Below are 19,341 nucleotides of genomic sequence, written 5' to 3'. Positions count from 1 at the left end.
TGAAAGTGTTATAAAACCTTCTAAGCCGGTGTTGAATTCAGTGGGTGAATTTCTTAGTTATTCTTTTCAAAAAATTTTTACAGCTTCTATTTTTATGGAAAATTATCCATTTCATGTGTTTCAGATTTATTGGCATAAAGTTACGTATAGTATTTTTATCATCAAAACACTCCTACTCTCTGTGGTTACTTCCTTCTTTGGGTTCCCAGGATTATCTGTGCTCCTCCCTTGCACGGGCATCTTCCCCACTTCCTTCCCCCAGAGCAGTCAGCCAGCCTGGTGGTTTGTCTTACTGTGGTTTGTGCAAAGAACAAGTTTTGGTTTTGTCAATACTTTCTATTGATCATCTCCCCCCCCCATTTTATTAATAAGTGTTTTTGTCATTATTATTTTCATCTTTCTGTTTTCATTGAGCTTCTTGGCCCTTCAACTTCTTAATTTGAATGCTTATCTTATTTTAAGATTTTCTTACAGGCACATAAGGGTATCAATTACTCTCTTAAGCACTGTTTCTCGCAGTTGTTGACCTGTATTATTTTCGTTGTCATACAGTTTTAAGTATTTTGTGATTTCCTTTGTAACTGATGACTTATTTAGGGAATGCATGTTTAAGTTTCCAAAGAGATTTTATTTTAACCTTTTTATTTTTTAAACAACTGATTTCTAACTAAATTGCACTATGATTAAAGAAGGTATAGTCTGTATGATATCTGATCTTTGAAATTTAGGACTTGTCTTGTGTCCACTTAGTTCATTTTTATTCCTCTTACATGTGTTCTTGGAAAGGGAATAGGTTATTTCTGGAAAGTCAGCATATATACTCAAGTTTATATATTTTTGTCATTATTGGGGCTTTGGTTTTTTGGTTTTCTTAATAATTTGCTTATTTTATTACATACTGAGAAGAGTATGTTGAAATCTTTATTCATTGCAGATTTGTCAGTTTTTCCTTGTTCTACCAATTTTTTTTTTTTTTTTTTTTGCTTTTCATATTTGAAAATTCTGTGGCATACCATATGGTTGTGAATATTCACATTCAAGATTGTTTTAATTTATTGTTGCGTCCCCCTTTATTATAATGTAATAATGAACCATACGTTTTAAAAACATTTTATTGTTTCAGTTATTGTTATTTCTATACCAGCTTTATTTTTATTTGGACTTACCCGGCATAGCATCTTCTCCCTTTCATTTTCATTCTTGTGGTGTAGTTTTATTTTGTGTGGCTTTTGTAAACAGTATGCAGATAGATGTACTTTATTTTTCAGCTACTCTGATGTATCTTTGTCTTTTTGGTAGGCAGAGAGTGAACAAATATTCCTATCTTTCCAAATTCAGGTTATACTAGCCTTTATTTTCACAACAGTGCAGCCACATTTCCTCTTTAAAAAGTTTCTTTTAAAATGCCAAATGCGGGGCGCCTGGGTGGCGCAGTCGGTTAGGCGTCCGACTTCGGCCAGGTCACGATCTCGCGGTCCGTGAGTTCGAGCCCCGCGTCAGGCTCTGGGCTGATGGCTCAGAGCCTGGAGCCTGTTTCCGATTCTGTGTCTCCCTCTCTCTCTGCCCCTCCCCTGTTCATGCTCTGTCTCTCTCGGTCCCAAAAATAAATAAACGTTGAAAAAAAAAAATTAAAAAAAAATAAAAAAATAAAATGCCAAATGCTCTCTGGGCACCTGGGTGGCTCAATAGGTTGATCCTTCCGACTCTTGATTTCTGCTCAGGTCGTAATTTCAAGGTTTTGGGATTGAGCTCCACACCAGTCTCTGCACTGTCAGTATAGAGCCCAATGTGGGCTTGAACTCACAAACTGTCAGATCATGACCTGAGCTGAAACCAAAAGTTGGACGCCTAACCGACTGAGCCACCTAGGCACCCCAAAAATCAAGCCTGTTTAAGTGCTCTCCTTTTTTTGAGTCAGACGCTCAACTGACTGAGTCAGCCAGGCACCTCAAAAATCAAGCCTGTTTAAGTGCTCTCCTTGTTTTCAGAGAAGTTCTTCCCTGATTATGCACCTTTCCAAGATAGCACCCCTCCATTATTTTCTTAGTACCTCATTTCTTTTGTAGCACAAAATTTATTTATTTGTAGATAATTTGGTGGTATTGCTACTATTTATACTGACCATTTTGCTTACATGTTGGTTATTTGATATGAGTGAACAGGGGAGTGAGATGTGGCAGTACCCCTGAAAGAGTAACTTGATCAAGAGAAGGCATCTAATGGCTTAGGAACCTGGGGCAAGTAAAGAGGAAGAAATACAGACTGTTCAAGAAGGGAAAGAGGATGAGTACAGGGGTACATTTACCGGGAAAAGGAGATACGTAGTCGTCTAGGACTCTGGGGAAGGGTGAGAGAAGGGTGAGAGACATGTTTAGGGTATAATAGAGATTAAATAAAGAATTGCTTGAATCAGACCTGATTTACTGAATAAAGAGTGGAAAAATAGATGGAGTTAGAAGGCTTAGAATTCTTGTCAGGTGGAGTGCCCTAAGAGAACAGGCTGAGGCTCCACTTTCAGTTTGAGGCAAGTTAAGGTGTTTAGTAGGAGGTTAGAAATGATGCAGGGGCGGGTATAAGTTACACATTGTGCAGTCACACTGATGAGGACCTATATTCTATTGGGGTGAATGTAGCATTGACTGAAGGTAGAATGTCATGAATGTGCTGTGAACACTATGTTAAGAAAGGGGGAATGAACTCTTATCCAGCTGTGCTCTAAACCATTGTGACTTTGGGCATAGTCTCCTCCCTGAATTTGAAAGGCGTTGATCTTGATCACCTCTACAGCGCTGTTCAATTGGCACACAATGAGAGTATATGAAATAGATGAAATTGAGTGAGGAATGGTTTAGGTTAAAAGTAGGTGATGGGTGAGAAGAAGCAGAAACAGGTATGGTGCTTATAATAACCTTCTAACTCTGTCATAACAGTATCTAACGTAATATATCTATAATTGTTTTGTAGAGCCCCTTGTTTACAATGTTTATTCACATATCTGAACTCCTTCTACTTAAAAGTACAAGTTGGTGGGGGTTGGCTTTTGTATCAGACTACCTGAATTTTACTTGTAGACAAATGTCTAGATCAGAGAACTATGACGGTTGTTATGTATCTTCATTGTATCTAGAGATTAGACATAATCTTCCAGAGTATCCTTTGTAGACAAGAAATAGTGAATGGGTGGCAGCACTCCAGTGAATTTGTAATTTGGGACTTACCTGATAAGATGACACAGGATTCTATTCTCATTGCAGTCTTTGTCACCATTTTTAGTGATGGCGTGGATAAAGATATTGATGGCTCGCTGATCAAATAGCCAGGATGTTAGATAACAGAATCAGAATCAAAGACGATCTCAGCAGGCTTCCACTAAGAGCCAAATATGACGAGATGAAACCCATGGATGCCTCTAGCGCATGCCTCCAGTTGGGCCAGCACGCACACTGCACAAGGACAGGAGGCACGGGCTTCCTTCAGATCTTACCTCCGTTACTCTCTGTGTGACATATGGCCCCACATTCAAAAGCATAAAAGAATAAGAATTGTGAATTCTCTTTCTCCCTCAGTCATGCCGTGTCATTCCCCAAAGGCAACCAGGATTATTAGGGTTTTAAAGTGTATGCTTCCAGAGAAATTTTATGCCAGTGTAAGCAAATTGTGTGTGTGTATATTCCCCCGACCCGGTCCCGTTTTTATACAGATGGGACTATATTAGCCACAGTGTTTTTGTGCCTTGGTTTTCCCCTCCTATTCATGACTTTATGTTGGAGGTTTCCACATATCAATGTGGTCATTTTCTTTTAAGTGGTTGCACAGTATTACTTTGTAGGGATGAATCATAGATCAGAGTTTAGCTAACCAGTTCTTTGCTGATGGGCATTTTTGCTGTTTGCAGTATTTATTACAAGCAGTGCTGTAGTCAATAATTGTACAGTAGTTTTATCTATGGAATAAAGTCTTAGCAGTGGTATTGGTAGGTCAAAAGGGGATTCTACTTTCTAATGTCACTGTTGTCATCCCTGCTCTCCTGTGTCATGTATTCTTAGAAAAAAAAAAAAAAAAACAGAACTGTACAGCTGGAGAGGGTTGTAGGTACCATCAAGTTCTCAAAGTCTGTCCTTGGGCTGGGGGTAGCTACAGGCTATCTCAACATACTTGTCAAGGAAGAATATATACGCTTCACTTTGTGATAGAATGAAAATGTTACCATTTTTATTTCAATTTTCCCTTAAAGCATTATAATTTTATACCTAAGCAAAATGTAATGTTGTGAGTAGTACTCGAAATACAGTTTATAACATTTTAGGGAAATTTTGAGAGGAAGCACATCTTGGAGATGATTTTTTAAATGATAGTTGCCTGGCCTACAGTGACTTTGGTTCATCAGGCAAGTATTCTTACAAGCTGTCTTGAGAAATGGAGATATTATCACTGGCTTAGGGCCAAAGTTAACAACTTTGAAAGAATGTGCTACTGTAGTAATTTTGAAATTATTTTTCTCCAAGACACATCATTTTTATCAATTTTTAGCTAATTGTGTGGAAAATGGAGAAGTGGAATGCTTTAATAAAATTTTGTGATGAGAAGTAAATTGTAAAAATTAAGTGTAATATTACCAGCCCATTTAGAGACTTGTATTACCTTAGCAATTGTATATTGGGAATTTATATACAACTGTGTCCTTAATTGCTATTTTTAGATGAACAATTTTAACCATGTTCAATGTTGTAAGCTTGTAAAATTTGATGTTATTGTTATGTCATACCAAACATAAACAAAACTATTTTATCATTGTCCCTAGAATCCGTTAAAAGCCAGTTCAGAAGATAGAAAGAGGTTAAGGTAGAAAAATGTTAAGATTCTTTTTCTGTCCTTAGGAGTTTATAGTCAGCATAGGACACTTTATGCAAATGAAACAGGAGGCAATCTGCACAATAGCTTTCCAGATTTCATATTGTAGCGTAACTAGTGTCTTTACTTTGTCAACAGGTCATTGTTATGTTACTTGTTCAAATCAACTACAAGTATATGCAATTAATATCCACAGAGGCAGGCTTTGCTGGGTGATTGATAAAAGTAAAGCTGTATCCCGTCTGTAATTTCTGTGTCTAGCGCTCATTTCCCACCAAAATGGAGAGTTGAATTTCTCACTGTTTCTCTTATAGTGAGCATCTGTCCTGCGCATTCACATTCTTTCTTCATGGAGAAAGTAATGTGTGCACAAGTGTGGAGATTGCCCAACACCAGCCAATTTATTTAATCAATGAGGAACATATACACATGGCTCAGTCTTCACCTGCACCATTTCAAGGTAAGTAAATGGTGATGTCCCTGTTGCCTACCTCTTCCCCACTCCGTGGATAGTCACCTTGCCCGGTAAGATTTGCAGATGGAGATGTTATCTTAAATGGACATTTTAAAACTAAGCGTAAGGGTCAACTTCTGAAGAAGAAAGGAAAGACTACCATTTCACATGAATAGCTTTCTAATGTTTTGCTGAGAGCTTATAGCTTATCACATTTACAGCGTGGTCTTAGGTGAAGTTGCATTAAGGAATAAAATGTAGAGCATTTCCTTCAGAACCAAAGGAGGTCAATAAGTATTTGAAAAATAGGACCCAATGAGTAACTGACAAATCATATCAATCAAAGGTTTTCATTGTTTTGTTTGTTCCATGGTTTCAGGCATGCAATGACCTACAGAAAATTACTGTTAAATTACTGTTTTTGAAATTTCATCCAGAATCAAATTTCTAGAGTCGCAGTTTCTTCAATAATGTTAATAACTTTATTATTTTATTTTAATTAAAGACTGCATTGATGGTAGTTTTTTATTGTAATTTAACTTAACATTTATATTTTCATTAATTCTCAACCAGTCACCTCAATATCCCCAAAATAACTCCATGTCCATTTTTTCTAACCATGATTCTAAATCTTTAATTTTGTTTTTGGAATTCAGAATTTTCTATGAATAGCATTATAAATGTTACAGTACTTAAATGTAATAATATTAGATTGAACCATCTGGAAGAATTTTTTTTTGGTTCAGTCTAATTTACTAGAGATGTCTGCTATGGTCTCAGTATATCCCACAGTGTAATTTTTTAAAAACACTGATATTTTAAGGGATTTAAGTAAAATATTTTTATGGACTTACTAACAGCCCGTCATGAGTGTTTAGCCTCCATATTGTTTATGATTGCCTTTTGGTTTCCTACAAATGATTCTGATTTAATTTGATAAAAACATCTGTTCCTTGCCCTAAAGATAATTGAGACTTTTTTTTTTTTTAAGGTAAAAAAAGAACATTGAATCCTCATTTGACTGTGTCCTAATTATTACCTTCCCCACCCCCCTTACTTTGTAACACATTTTAAACTATATGCTTTATCATTATTTAATTGGGGATCTTTGCTATGTAAACTGCTACAAAATTCAAAGCCCAGTCCTCAAACTGTACACTTTGGAGTTGTACAGTGTGTGCATATTGTGGATTACCAGAATTATTTAAATATTGTGTTTTCTTGACTGTAAAGGTGTTGAGGACCATCTAACTTCATTCTAGACTTTATCACTGAAAATGGAAGTGTTTATTTATGATAATAACGGAAGGAATTCCTAGTCATGAGGGAAGGCAACTAACCTAAGTTGGGAAAGATAATATTAGCATTATCAGGTCTCCATAGACCTCTTATTTAAAGGCTTCCTCATTTGCTACTGACGTCTTGAATCGTAGAAGACTTTTGTGGGATGTTATCCTGCTTATTTCCCATGATCAGTATGGAGAAGTTACATTCTTAGGGCAGGTATTGGCCTATAGATAATTATAGTAAAAATAATTAACCATATTGGTGTGGGAATTTCCTAGAAGTATTAATACAGAAACATTGCCCCTGACTCACTGTGTTGGTTGGAATCAGTATTTTTATCCCATCTGGCTCAGTGAGGAACAGGAGAGAGGCAACAAGGAGTATGTGATGTCTACAGCTATCTCTGTCTTGAACGATGTCATATATCAACTAGCTGTTAAAAAAAATTAAAGCCATCCAAAGAAAGAACATCTCATTTTATGACTATGCTGAGATTTTTTTTTTTTTAGAAATTAGGGTTAAGAAAAAGTTTATCCCCAGAAAAGTGTTGTTTGGAAGGTTAGCCTCACCCCAAGGCCACAAACTGGCTGGGTTATATATTATATACAGCATCGTGTTAACTACATTTTTGTGTCTAGCTCAGTGAAAATAATATCAGGTCAAATACTGAAAGAGAAAGATAGAGGGATTTTGAGTCCTTTACTTTGAGTATAATAAATTTTATTTGGAGTTGTTTCATCAATAGACCTTCAAAACAGCCGTAACTGAAATTATAATGTAAGGATTATGTTTCAGACTTGGTACATTAAGACTTTTTGCTATACAAGTTTTCTTTATATCTTATTTTTAAAATTACTACAGACATTCAGGAAGTCTCAGAAACCCTGGGAAGAGTATTCAAGTTCTAGGCAGGTTTTGGGTGTGTGTGTATTAAATGGCTTTCTTTTGTTATAAAAGATTCAGTGTTTTCATTGTATAGGCTATTATCAAACAGTTGTGTATACGCTTTAATATACAGATAGTTTATATTTTGTGTGTTGATACAGCTGTCTCATAATATTTTTACCTTCCCCATTTGATTTCCTTAAAAAATTGACGTGAGTTGAGAGGTGTATAAGTAATAGGTACTAAAATGAGAAACTGTAAAAAATCAGACTTTGAAAGGAGTCAGGAAATAAAGAGCCATATCCAGTAAGCGATGGTATGCTTTAACCTAAATTACCACATATGCAGCATTACACTTAAGTAGAAATTATCAAGTCGATCTTTAACATCTGTTTCTCCTCCCTGCCTTAGTACTGGTAAGTCCTTATGGCTTAAATGGCACGCTGACAGGCCAAGCATACAAGATGTCAGACCCCGCCACCCGTAAGTTGATTGAGGAATGGCAGTATTTCTACCCAATGGTGCTGAAAAAGAAAGAGGAGTTGAAAGAAGAAGAGGAGTTGGGATATGATGATGATTTCCCTGTGGCAGTCGAAGTAATTGTTGGTAAGAGAAAATATTTTGCCTGAAGAACTTTATTCTATCTTCTTCATCTTTCTTAATTTAAAAAGATAATCATTGAGATTCATCAAAAATAAGCTCCGTAATTCTCCCATCTTTTTTTTATTCTCTTGACACCGTGGTATATGCTGAGTAGTTATCTTGCCTGAAGCACCGAGGTCCCTGTATTCCAAATGCTATTATCATAATGTTGGAGCACATGTTTGAACAGCTATTAACTTAGGAAGGAATGGAGCACATCACTTCTGGCAGGACCTCACGAGCGTCTCATGTTCATCCTTGAGCTTTGCCTCTGACCGCTAGAATAATCAAGTCGGCAGCTTGCTGTGAGCTGTTTCTCAGGCCCGGTTCACTCCTTGCTCTCTTTCCTCACAGGTGGCGTTCGGATGGTTTATCCTTCAGCATTTGTTTTAATCTCTCAGAATGACATACCGGTTCCTCAGAGCGTTGCCGGTGCTGGAGGCCATATTACCGTCGGGCAGCAGGGACTGGGTAGTGTGAAGGACCCAAGTAACTGTGGAATGCCTCTCACCCCTCCCACCTCTCCAGAACAGGCTGTAATGGGTGAGTACAATCCAGGCATGTCCTAGGTGGAGGAGGTCACAGAAAAGTACGTAGTTCCCTTGCCGTGGGACGGATGAGCAAACTCACGGTGAGACATGCCTTGTGGAGGAGGTGGAAGGAACACGACAGGGGGATTTTGCAAAATGGAGGAAGAAAATTTTCGGCAAACACAATTCCGGTGCTTCAAAATTTTAATTGTGCTGTGTTAGTCTCCACTCCATTCGGACAGTGTGGTTGCTTCTCTTAAGTTCGGTACACACTTCTATCCCTTTACACAAAATTAGGGCACAAGATGTAGGCTGCTCTTTTTTTCCTTAAACGGTGGAAAACACTAAATCAGAATGGCTGAAGCGTGTGCCCAGTTCACCATTGCCAGCCAAGGGCAAGTCTAGGATGATTCTTTCCTTATTATATTATAAAGTTAGATTGGCATCTAGGAACTCCGAATCAAGTAATTTGCTCTGTCAGTAATCTATCCACATTAGTGACAAGTATTAATTACATGTGAAAAATTTAAAAATGTCCTTAATGGAAAAATTCAGAAATTGTTTAAATTGGGAGCATTTTGCCTTCTTTGTTGAGTGGTATATTTTCTGTGTTAACTTTTTGGTTGTTGTAGTTGACTTCATTTTAATTGGAAATCTAGTCAGTAAGGAAAGGATACTCATCGGACTTGAACTGAAGTGAGATCATTTATAGGCTTTTTTAATGTGGGCCACGTTAGCAAAAGCATCAGAGTAAATAAAGTCTTGGGTGGTGAACTGAAAACAGGCTATCAAGTATGATACATACTTCCGTGGTTATTTTCACGAGATGAGATAAGACAGTATTTCAGAATTTCTAGCCTGCTGCTTGGCGTGTGGAGGGTATTCAGTAAATGTTCATGGCTAAGCAATATATTGGGGACAAGGATAGATACTGTGATTGAATGCACCTAATTTAAAAACCCGGCTGTGTAGCTTTTACTAGGTGAGTTGGCTGTATTCACTTCTCATGCTTGTCTTGAACCTCCGTCTCCTTCTCTGTTAAGTACCATGTACTTTACAGAGCTGTTACACATGCTAGGTGACGTACTCGCCAGAGCTCTGTAAGCAGCGGAGCAGTATGTGGATGGTGGCGTAAGTGGTTTTAAAGCGGTACTCAAAACACCAGCTCCAGCACACATGATTGTGGTATCTAGAAGGAATTATTCAGAGAGTGTGTGGAAGGCATACAAGTGGGCAACACGCAGCCTCTGTCTTTAGGAGCAACGCACTTGCTAACGCCGTGAAAAAAGGACATTCGACTCTAATATGGTGCAGCAGAGAATTTGGATGACCCGTTGTGAAAGGATTTGCTCAGTGTTTATTCAAAAAGAAAAAAGAGAAAAACTCTTTGACAGTTTTGTTTAATAATCATCATAGAAAAGATCTATTAATATAAAGACTAGAATTATCGGTATTTTGAAAAGTTGGTTAATTACATTTCCTCTTGAGGCTTGGATTTTAAACACTTGGGCTACATAAGTTGTCATCGGTTTTTGTTTATTTATCTGGTTGTTTTTCTTTTTCCTGGTACTTAGTGAAATTTATATTTAATGTAAAATTGAAAGCCTGCTGTATGCATGGTGTCCTGGCATCCTGTCAGTTCAGAACTCTGAATTTCACAATTCAGAAACACCAGGTTTTGTTTATGGTGGTTTTCAGTAGGGACTTCCTCACTGTAGATCTTCAAATTACTTTCCCTGGACTCTGTGTGAGTATCATTGTGCTAAGCCCTGGGTAAATAAGTCCCCTGATACCTGTGCTCGCTCTCTCTCTCTCTCTCTCTCTCTCTCTCTCTAACTAACTAACTAAAAGCAACTGGAATCTTTGTAAAATGAATTTGTCTAAATTTTCATATGTGATAATAATTATGATATGTTGAAGTATAGCTTAGGACTCCTAATGTTTCTCAGAGTCCTGCTCAGCCTTGTCATTTGTGTAATGACTAACATTGCACATTGACGTTTTCCTAGATACAGGACAAAACGGGTTCCCTTTTCCCCTAAGATGGCCAAGAATCTCCTAGATTAGCAGGGGAAGGAGGGCCAGCTGGTTTTGGTGAAATCATTCATGCCACACGTGGATAGGTACATCAGCTTGCACCTTCTGTTTATAGAGATAATTTTGAGAAACAATATTCAACATGTATTTGACAGCATAGAGTACAAGTCTTATTTAATTCCCTTTGAGATATCATCCACCTTTTAGTTCAGTCATTAAAAGCTACTGAAAAGCATGAACTCAGTTTTAATCAGGAAAGACTGCCTTATTTTCCCCACCCGTCTCTTTCTTTGTTCATAAATTATCCCTTATGGTGCCATGGACATATGATCTCTTTAGCTAAATTGTAAGCTGTTTGGGGGACAAAGGGCTGTGTTTTCTATTTCTGTTTATTTCTCCACTTTTCCTAGTTTTATAATAAGCATTTGAAAATCCATTATAAAATTGAAATGAATTACTTTGTATCACAAACCAAGTAACGATGAAAGATGGTAATGAAAGACCAAATTTCTTGTCTCCTTTAACTTAACTCATTTGTAATACAATAATACTTTTATAGGGAACAAGCAAGCAGTCTTCAGTTCCTTAGAATCGTAAGCATTTTGACACTGGTCTTTGTTTTTTGTTTTTTTAAGATAGAGCTAAGCCTAACCATTCAACTTACATAACAGTAGTGTTCCATTGTTATCAGGACTATTAATTTGTGGTATTAGGATGTTTGTTTATCTTTCAGATGAGGGTAGAGATTTCTGGGGTGCTTAAAATTGATTATTTCAGTCAAGATGTTTTGATCATAGTTCGGTTGAGAATAAAACCCAGGATTTATTTATGAAGTCAAAGGGATGAAAGTAATTGAATCAGAATCTAATACTGAAAATCAACTTCAGTATTTGTCTTGTATGAGATAGAAGTAGTAAAATACTCATAACCAATAATCAGTATTACCAGCGATCATAATCAACATAATAGAAAAAAATGGATTACATACCAACTATAGTTGGGAAAACTCAGTGGAGTTATTAGAGAGAAACTAGTGAATAATCCTCTGATACAGAATGTCAAGACAGCCTCTTTCAGTGTTTTAGCACTAAGCTTTCATAAATAGTGTCAGGCATAAGGACAGACAGTTCCACACACAAATTTGAAATCTGACCTTGTTAAAAGCTTTGTGCCATTAAGTTCTTTTCTCCTACCCAGGGCACTGGGTGCAGTTGCACAGCCGTTAAGCTAAATGAGCATAAAGCTCCCTCTACTGTTTTGTTCTTCCTTGAAACTTATTGTATTGGGGATTTAAAAATTTAAAACAATCTATTCATGTTTACATTTTTAATGTTACTGTGTGAACCCTTACAAGTAAGTTGTCTCCAATATCTGTAGAGTAGGAATGCCTCTGTGTGGGCACGCTCTTGGGGTGCGTGAGTGTTGATGTGTTTAACTATTTTAGGGAGAACACAGAGAAGCATACAAAGTGCCAGTCTACAAATTATGCTCATAGTTACAGATAGTGCTGTTGCCAGGGGGGTGGGAACAAAGCTACATGAATAATACGAGTTTCAACAATCAAAATATTTCTGTTAAATAAGCTTGCGGTCTATGTACAAGGAAACCTTTTCGGATAGTTTCCACATTACAGATTATCTTTCTTTTTCAGGGGAGAGCGGAGGTACGCAGAGTGCGGTCAGTCACCTAGGTTCCCAAGACGGGGGGATGATAACTATGCACAGTCCAAAGAGATCGGGGAAGATTCCTCCAAAACTCCACAATCACATGGTCCATCGAGTCTGGAAGGAATGCATCCTCAACAGAACCCAGTCCAAGTATGACTTCTGCATTCTGTCTGGGTCATGCTTCAGTAGCCATCTCTTTGATTACTACATGAAGAGTGTCAATCACATTGTGCCACTGGGTGACCAAACCTGAGGGGTCATTGGATTCGTAGTTCATTTTTTTTTTTTAACTTAATAGCAAGGATGTTAAAGATGTTTACTTTACTGAATTTGATTTTTTAGGAAATTTTGAAGTTCTGTTCATCTCAAGATTGGCACAGTATTCATCTGGCATTTTTTTTAGCACAGATGGTTTAGGACAGTAGTCAGTGGGTGTGGTTTTCCTTCGGATACCAATTTATGAATGTTTTCTATTTACAAAGGGAAATGACCTTTGTCGCATTTTCTGTGACATTGGCCTTCTGTTTTAAATGACAATACAGTTCTGAACTGAACTGATGACAGAGGGGTGTTTACCAGCAGCTGTGCTTCTGTTGGTTGATTTGGGGAAGCCATATTCTTTTCTTCCCCTACCAGACTTTGCTTCCTTCCTTTCCTCCCCTACCACCTATCCTCCTGCTCTCCCTCCCTGCCTTCCTTAACATTATTCTGGAAAAGAGGAAGAATTGATTCTCAGAAGAGACTGCTGATGATTATTTTAGTTGCATGAATGAAAGCAAATAGTAGTCGATAAATACTATTCTACTTATCCAAATTTACGTAAACAGATTCAGCATATTTTCACATCTCTTTTGATAGAACTGAGATGCCCCCTTTTTTGCCTGAGGAAAGGAAACAAATGAGTCTTCATTCTCTAGAACAGAATAAATATGGATGCTCTTGCCAATAACTGCTAAGAACTCCACTCCTTTTAGAAATTAATTAAGTGTTCTTCAGTGACTACTTAGAGTTCTGTATACAGATTTAAAACCTGTCATTTGGATCGAGCTTTTAGGAAATTCATACTATATATTTATTCCTCAGTGAATTGGTTCTGGAGTAGGCTGCTGATGAAGATATAGTACATAAAATCTAGAATAATTGCAGTGGGAGATTATATATCATGGTATAGAATTAAAAAGGTATCTTTAGTCACTAAAAAATGATCCTTTTCTTTAGAATAATTGGTACAGGTGTTTTCACCTCTATCTACAATGCCTAGATGATTTCCAAGTTAACATTTTCTTTTTCTTTTCCTGTCATTTACTGTCTTTGATTTTTGTCACCACTAACCTATCACCTTCGCCAACTCTAACAGCCCTTTGTGGCAGCAGCACAGAGCAGGGAAGTGACACCCAGAAAGGCAGGGGAGGGTAGAGAGCAAGAGAAGTCCCTCCAGAGCCGTCATCGAAGCACTTTGCAATATCAGCTGTGTCAGAATCAGCAATACAAAAATACTGCCCGGTGTTTTCTTGTCACTGTGTAATAACAGACACTGCTTTTTGCTACCAATTACCAGTGACATGTAAGAGGTCATTTTTTTCTTGTCTTTAATTCGCATTACAAGTGTAAAGTGCTGCCCTTAAATGCTAGTAAATATAGGAGTTTTAAGAATGATTTAAATAGTCTGTCCCAGGGCATGTAATTCACAGATGCTGCAAAAAGATAATTTTAAAAATTTCGGTTATTTCTACAAAATTTAGGTGGCTTTTTAAAGCAACGGCCCATAGTGCCAGGTAGTGTTTTAATTGCTCTGTGTGTCACCCGTGTTCAAATGTACTTTATTCTTAAACAGAAGTATTTTGGATCCTGTTTCTTCTAGTGCAAAGAACAAGTTGGTTCCCCCCCCCCCCCCCCCCCCCCACCACACACACATCCTAGCCTTGGGTCGCTTTGAGCCATCTCTCAGCTAGCTAACATTACTATGTGTAATGTATTTGGGTCTTTTAAACATTTTTCTCCCAGAGGTACGAATAGTATCTCCTGTTGACACAACTCACCTTTTTAACCTTATGTAGGAGGAGCCAAATGTCGACTCCAACTCTTGAAGAAGAGCCTGCTAATAATCCTGCTACGTGGGATTTTGTGGATCCAACCCAAAGAGTCAGCTGTTCTTGCTCTAGGTAGGTGGTGGACGAGGCAGAATGGGGGTCGGATCGGATGGTGGCACCTTTTGTTGGCTGTGTCTCCTGGACTCTCAGACCGCTTCTTCCCCATCATTTTGTTTTGTCTTTTCTGCTCAGCCTTCTTCCTCCTCCAGTAGAGAAGAAAAAGATAAGTCTTTTCTTCTATGCAGATGGTACGGTTTTATTGTCAAGCCTCAAAAAGAGCTTTGTTAGATGACTGGCCCTGCGATCCAATTGTTCCCACAAGTTTCTTCACAGTAGCTACCTCAAAACTAAAGGCATCAGTTTGATAAGACAGTCTCTTCCCCTTTAAATGAGTTTATTTCATAATTCTTAATTTTAAAGGAGAGATAAATATTAAATAAGTTGGCTAGAATTCATAGGATTTGGATTAAACAGGCCTTCCATAGATAATTTGTTTTGTTGTTGGTACTGGTGTGTTTTGATGCTTGAGGCAGGTATTTGGTAACAACATCTGCCAATGGCTAAAATTCTTGTTCATTCATTTAGATATTTGAATAGAACCCTGAGTTGATCTCTGTAGAAAATTTTTGCTCTCATGGGTATTACCTTGACTTATCACTCCTTGTGGTAGTGGAGTCCTATTGTCCTGGGCACTCATGAGGGTTCTTAGGTTTCTTTTCTTTTCTTTTCTTTCTTAATTTATTTTGAGAGAGAAAGAATGAGAGCGTGCAAGTGGCAAAGGGAGGGGGGAGAGAAAGAGAGAGAGAGAGAGGATATGAATCTTTTTTTTTTTTTTTTTCAACGTTTATTTATTTTTGGGACAGAGAGAGACACAGCATGAACGGGGGAGGGGCAGAGAGAGAGGGAGACACAGAATCGGAAACAGGCTCCAGGCTCTGAGCCATCAGCCCAGAGCCCGACGCAGGGCTCGAACTCACGCACCGCGAGATCGTGACCTGGCTGAAGTCGGACGCTTAACCGACTGCGCCACCCAGGCGCCCCGAGAGGATATGAATCTTAAGCAGGCTCCGTACTCAGCACTGAGCCCAACGCAGGGCTCAATCCCACAACCCTGGGATCATGACCTGAGCCAAAGTTAAGAGCTGGTTGCTTAACCGACTGAGGCACCTGGCACCCCAAGGTTCTTGGATTTCTTAAGTGTGTGTCAGCCTTACCCCCAGCTCAGCTGACTGTTGAACATGTGATGGTGATTATTCACTTAATGAGCAACTGGGAGTAGCTTTGCTTCCAAACTGTGTATTTTCACATGGGATACTGCTCAGCACTTAGAAAAAGTTCAGTGGAGATCATGCATATTAAGAAAAAGGCCATTCATTTCCCTAGTTTAGATAGGGGTTCTTAATGTGGCATAAATAAGTTGGCTTCCGAGTAAGGAGGCAGTCAAATGACCCCTGAGAATGTATGCAAACTGTGTGTGTGTGCACGCATGCACACGCGCGCATGTATACACACTTAAACAACAGTTTTGACACCACCTTCCTGTCCTCCCCTGCCCTTATTGTTGATTCTCTTTGTCAAGCTCTGCCTTACTAGTCAGCCTTTTTTTTTTTCCTTTGAGAAACATTGTAAGTATCAGCCTAATAAAACTCACTATTGATTTTTTCAAAGAGGATGTTTTTGAAGAAGTTGCTTCTCTCTGAGCATGTGAGAATCTCTCTCTGATCTCAGGGTAGGTATGGTATGTCAGCTGAATCTCTGTTTTACTTCTGTTTCTTGGCCATTGTAAATTGTGTGACAGAAAGTATTTTCCTATTAACATGGATTTCTAAACTGCCTACAGCCAAGTTATAGGCCACCTTTAGAAAGCACCTAGGATAAAAATGTTAGTGTATTTAACTTTGCTTGTGCCTTCGTCTTGTTTTTGGTCTTAATCTAATTTTTTTCACCTTTTTACTGATTTCTGTGACATTTTTATTTGGTACCTCAAGTTCTTTTTACCTGAAGTGTAAATAAATAACACGTTTTCTTTTGTCCCCTGAAGTTAATCCTTTTTTTTCTTCACCAGATCTTTACCTTCAGGTCTGTTTTATAGTTATGCATTTGATTCTGTTGAGTCCCAAATATTTATCTCTAGACGTGACTTCCCATATATGCTTTAGTCTTATATTTACGGGGGTACCTTTGAGAAATACCCTTGATATTGACAAGTCTCTTTTCTCACAGATCAGACACATTTTTTTTAAGTCACCATTTTCCCTTCTCAGCCTAGAGACATTATCATTTATATATTTTTCTTCCATTTTATAGATGATTTTTATCCTTGTATTTCACAATGACTTCCTTTGAAATATCTATGATAGTAATTCTATTTTCCCCATTCTTTTAGCCACTGTGTGTGTTTCTACAATGTTTGGCCCTGCTTCTGGTTTCTTCCCACCAATGGACCACCCATATAGTTAGCTTTCTGAGCCTGATCTGCCTGCCTGCTCCATGGAGGCCTTTAACCTGTTCAGAGATTTGCAGTGATAGTCTGTTACTTACTGATGTGTCCCTAATTGTAACCATTTCACAATGTAGCTGAGTCGTTAAGTACAATTGAAAAAAAAAATGACTTTATATGAGATTATCTAGTTTGCAAAAAGTCCTTACTTTGAAGAGGCTATCATAAAATATCTATCAAAGGATTGGTGTGGTTAAATTCTCTGAGAAAGTCCAAATGAAAAAGTTTTATGTAAAAGACTTTTAGAGCTTAGGTTTTAAAATAAGCACCCCTAGAAGATTTGATTGAGATATTTTTCAGATGAGACATTCACCTCTTACTGTGGTATGGTGCCCTGCAGATTTAAAGCACAATTTTTACCTTATTGACAATAGCCTTATGCTTAAACAACCTTCTTCAAAGTCAGAATTTTTTTTTTTTTTTTTTTTTTTTTGAGTAGCAAGGACTTTAGCAAGAGTCTTTTTGGATTATCTACTGCAGGATTACCAAACCCATTATGGAATGGTCCACTCCTCACACTGTTTAATGGCCTTATGGGGCAGGGTGGCCATCCTGCTGTCCCACTAAACCATCCCATTATGCCACACAAATCCGTTTTACTGCCCACTAGGGCATCATTTAGTGCAATGCAGCAGTAATTTAATGCCACCCTAGCGGCCTCAGAGAGTTACTGCTACACCGGCAGGAGAGCTTACATGTTTCCCTGGGTTGATTTATATATTGGGAGGAACTGGCTGACCTGCTATATAACTTTGTTGCACAGATTAAACCTTGGCATCGTCTCGTGGGCCCTTACTGAGCAATATCTCACACCTGTGCTTACCAAGAAGTGTGTTAGGGTATGAGCAGACTTGCCATCCTGCTTAGTACAGGTGCATTTGTGTACATGTGTGCTTTTAGTATTCACTCCCCCTCTTTTTACTTCTAAGTTTGTGAGTCTATAAGATCCAAAGTTGTCTTTCCTTCCTTCTTTTTTCCAATAATAGTGGCATATAAGGTTTGTAGTCTGCTTATTCTATTAAATCTTTGTAGGATCGACCCTTGGTTTCACACTTTGGGGGAAAATCGCATAATTATTTTGTTCCCGATTGACAAGACTACAAGCTGTTATAAACCATTCTATATTGGACTTAGTAGAGTGTTGTAAGATAGAAATTGGAGGCTTTTTTTTCCTCTCTTTCTTGGCAAATGATCTCATTACTCTTGGTTTTAAAATGCAGTGTGAACACATTATCTGAGTCCCTTACCAACTTTGAAAGATTTGGGAATTTTGGAAATCCGTCTTTTGGTACGCACTAGCGACATTACGTCCATCTCTTACCTGCTGGATTGTATGCGATCGGTTCACTACTCTCTGTCAGAGTGTGTTGCAGTTTTTGTCATTGTAAAAATAATGAGCCTAGAGACCTTTTCCGTGTGTTAGTGCAGCCAGTGTGTGCTTAGAAGGTACAGCCTTCTCAGAGGCATCTCTTTTGTAATGTCATAATGGTGCAGGGATGTCATACTTCCAGAAGAGTGCGGTTGTTCTCAGGTGTGTGTTTCTTAACCTTATTTTAATTCTCATTTCAGGCATAAACTTCTAAAACGTTGTGCAGTAGGACCCAGTCGACCTCCCGCAGCATCTCAGCCAGGGTTCGGTGCAGGACCATCATCATCTTCATCTTTACCACCTCCTGCTTCCAAGCACAAAACGACAGAAAGACCAGAAAAGGGAGACAAGTTGCAGAAGAGACCCTTGATACCATTTCACCACAGGCCGTCTGTGGCTGACGAGTTCTGTGTGGAGCAAGATACACCAGGACAGAAGCTAGGGTTGGCAGGGATCGACTCCTCCCTAGAGGTGTCTAGCAGTAGGAAGTATGATAAACAAATGGCCGTGCCTTCCAGAAATACAAGCAAGCAAATGAATCTGAATCCTATGGATTCACCTCATTCCCCTATTTCCCCTCTGCCGCCAACACTCAGCCCTCAGCCACGAGGTCAGGAAACGGAGAGTTTGGACCCGCCATCTGTCCCTGTGAACCCAGCCCTCTATGGAAATGGGCTAGAACTCCAGCAGTTGTCAACTCTGGATGACAGAACTGTCCTCGTAGGCCAAAGACTGCCTCTGATGGCAGAGGTCAGCGAGACAGCCTTATATTGTGGGATTAGGCCCTCGAACCCGGAGTCGTCAGACAAGTCGTGGAACAGCTACCGTCTCCCGCCCGTTGACGATGCTGAGTTCCGGCCTCCAGAGCTCCAGGGCGAGAGGTGTGATGCCAAAATGGAGGTAAACTCAGAGAGCACCGCGCTGCAAAGGTGAGGAGACTCTGTCCCACCCACCCGATCGCCTGCCGACCGAGGCATAGGGTCTCGAGAATCAGGGCTACCCTCCTCATGTCTCCATTCTGTCCCTCCA

The 19,341-nt window shown here is 38.8% G+C and overlaps 1 protein-coding gene across 3 annotated transcripts in view; it reads left to right on the top strand.

Annotated features, from left to right (window-relative positions):
• Positions 1-19,341, top strand: part of MED13L (mediator complex subunit 13L) — a 306,791-nt gene that overhangs the window by 240,410 nt on the left and 47,040 nt on the right. For 2 of the 3 annotated variants that reach the window (XM_045456871.1, XM_045456869.1), the window contains exons 5-10: positions 5,166-5,311; positions 7,889-8,083; positions 8,474-8,662; positions 12,338-12,503; positions 14,411-14,515; positions 18,513-19,241. In XM_045456871.1, the coding sequence (XP_045312827.1) occupies positions 5,166-5,311; positions 7,889-8,083; positions 8,474-8,662; positions 12,338-12,503; positions 14,411-14,515; positions 18,513-19,241 (1,530 nt within the window). Of the gene's footprint in view, positions 1-5,165; positions 5,312-7,388; positions 7,393-7,888; positions 8,084-8,473; positions 8,663-12,191; positions 12,196-12,269; positions 12,504-14,410; positions 14,516-18,512; positions 19,242-19,341 lie in introns of those variants that run through there. The other variant, XM_045456872.1, reaches the window with a different exon arrangement.

This window comes from Leopardus geoffroyi, chromosome D3 (genome assembly GCF_018350155.1).
Source record: "Leopardus geoffroyi isolate Oge1 chromosome D3, O.geoffroyi_Oge1_pat1.0, whole genome shotgun sequence".
Taxonomy (NCBI): domain Eukaryota; kingdom Metazoa; phylum Chordata; class Mammalia; order Carnivora; family Felidae; genus Leopardus; species Leopardus geoffroyi.
The sequence above is the reverse complement of the archived record's forward strand: the minus strand, read 5'-3'. Positions and strand labels throughout refer to the sequence as shown.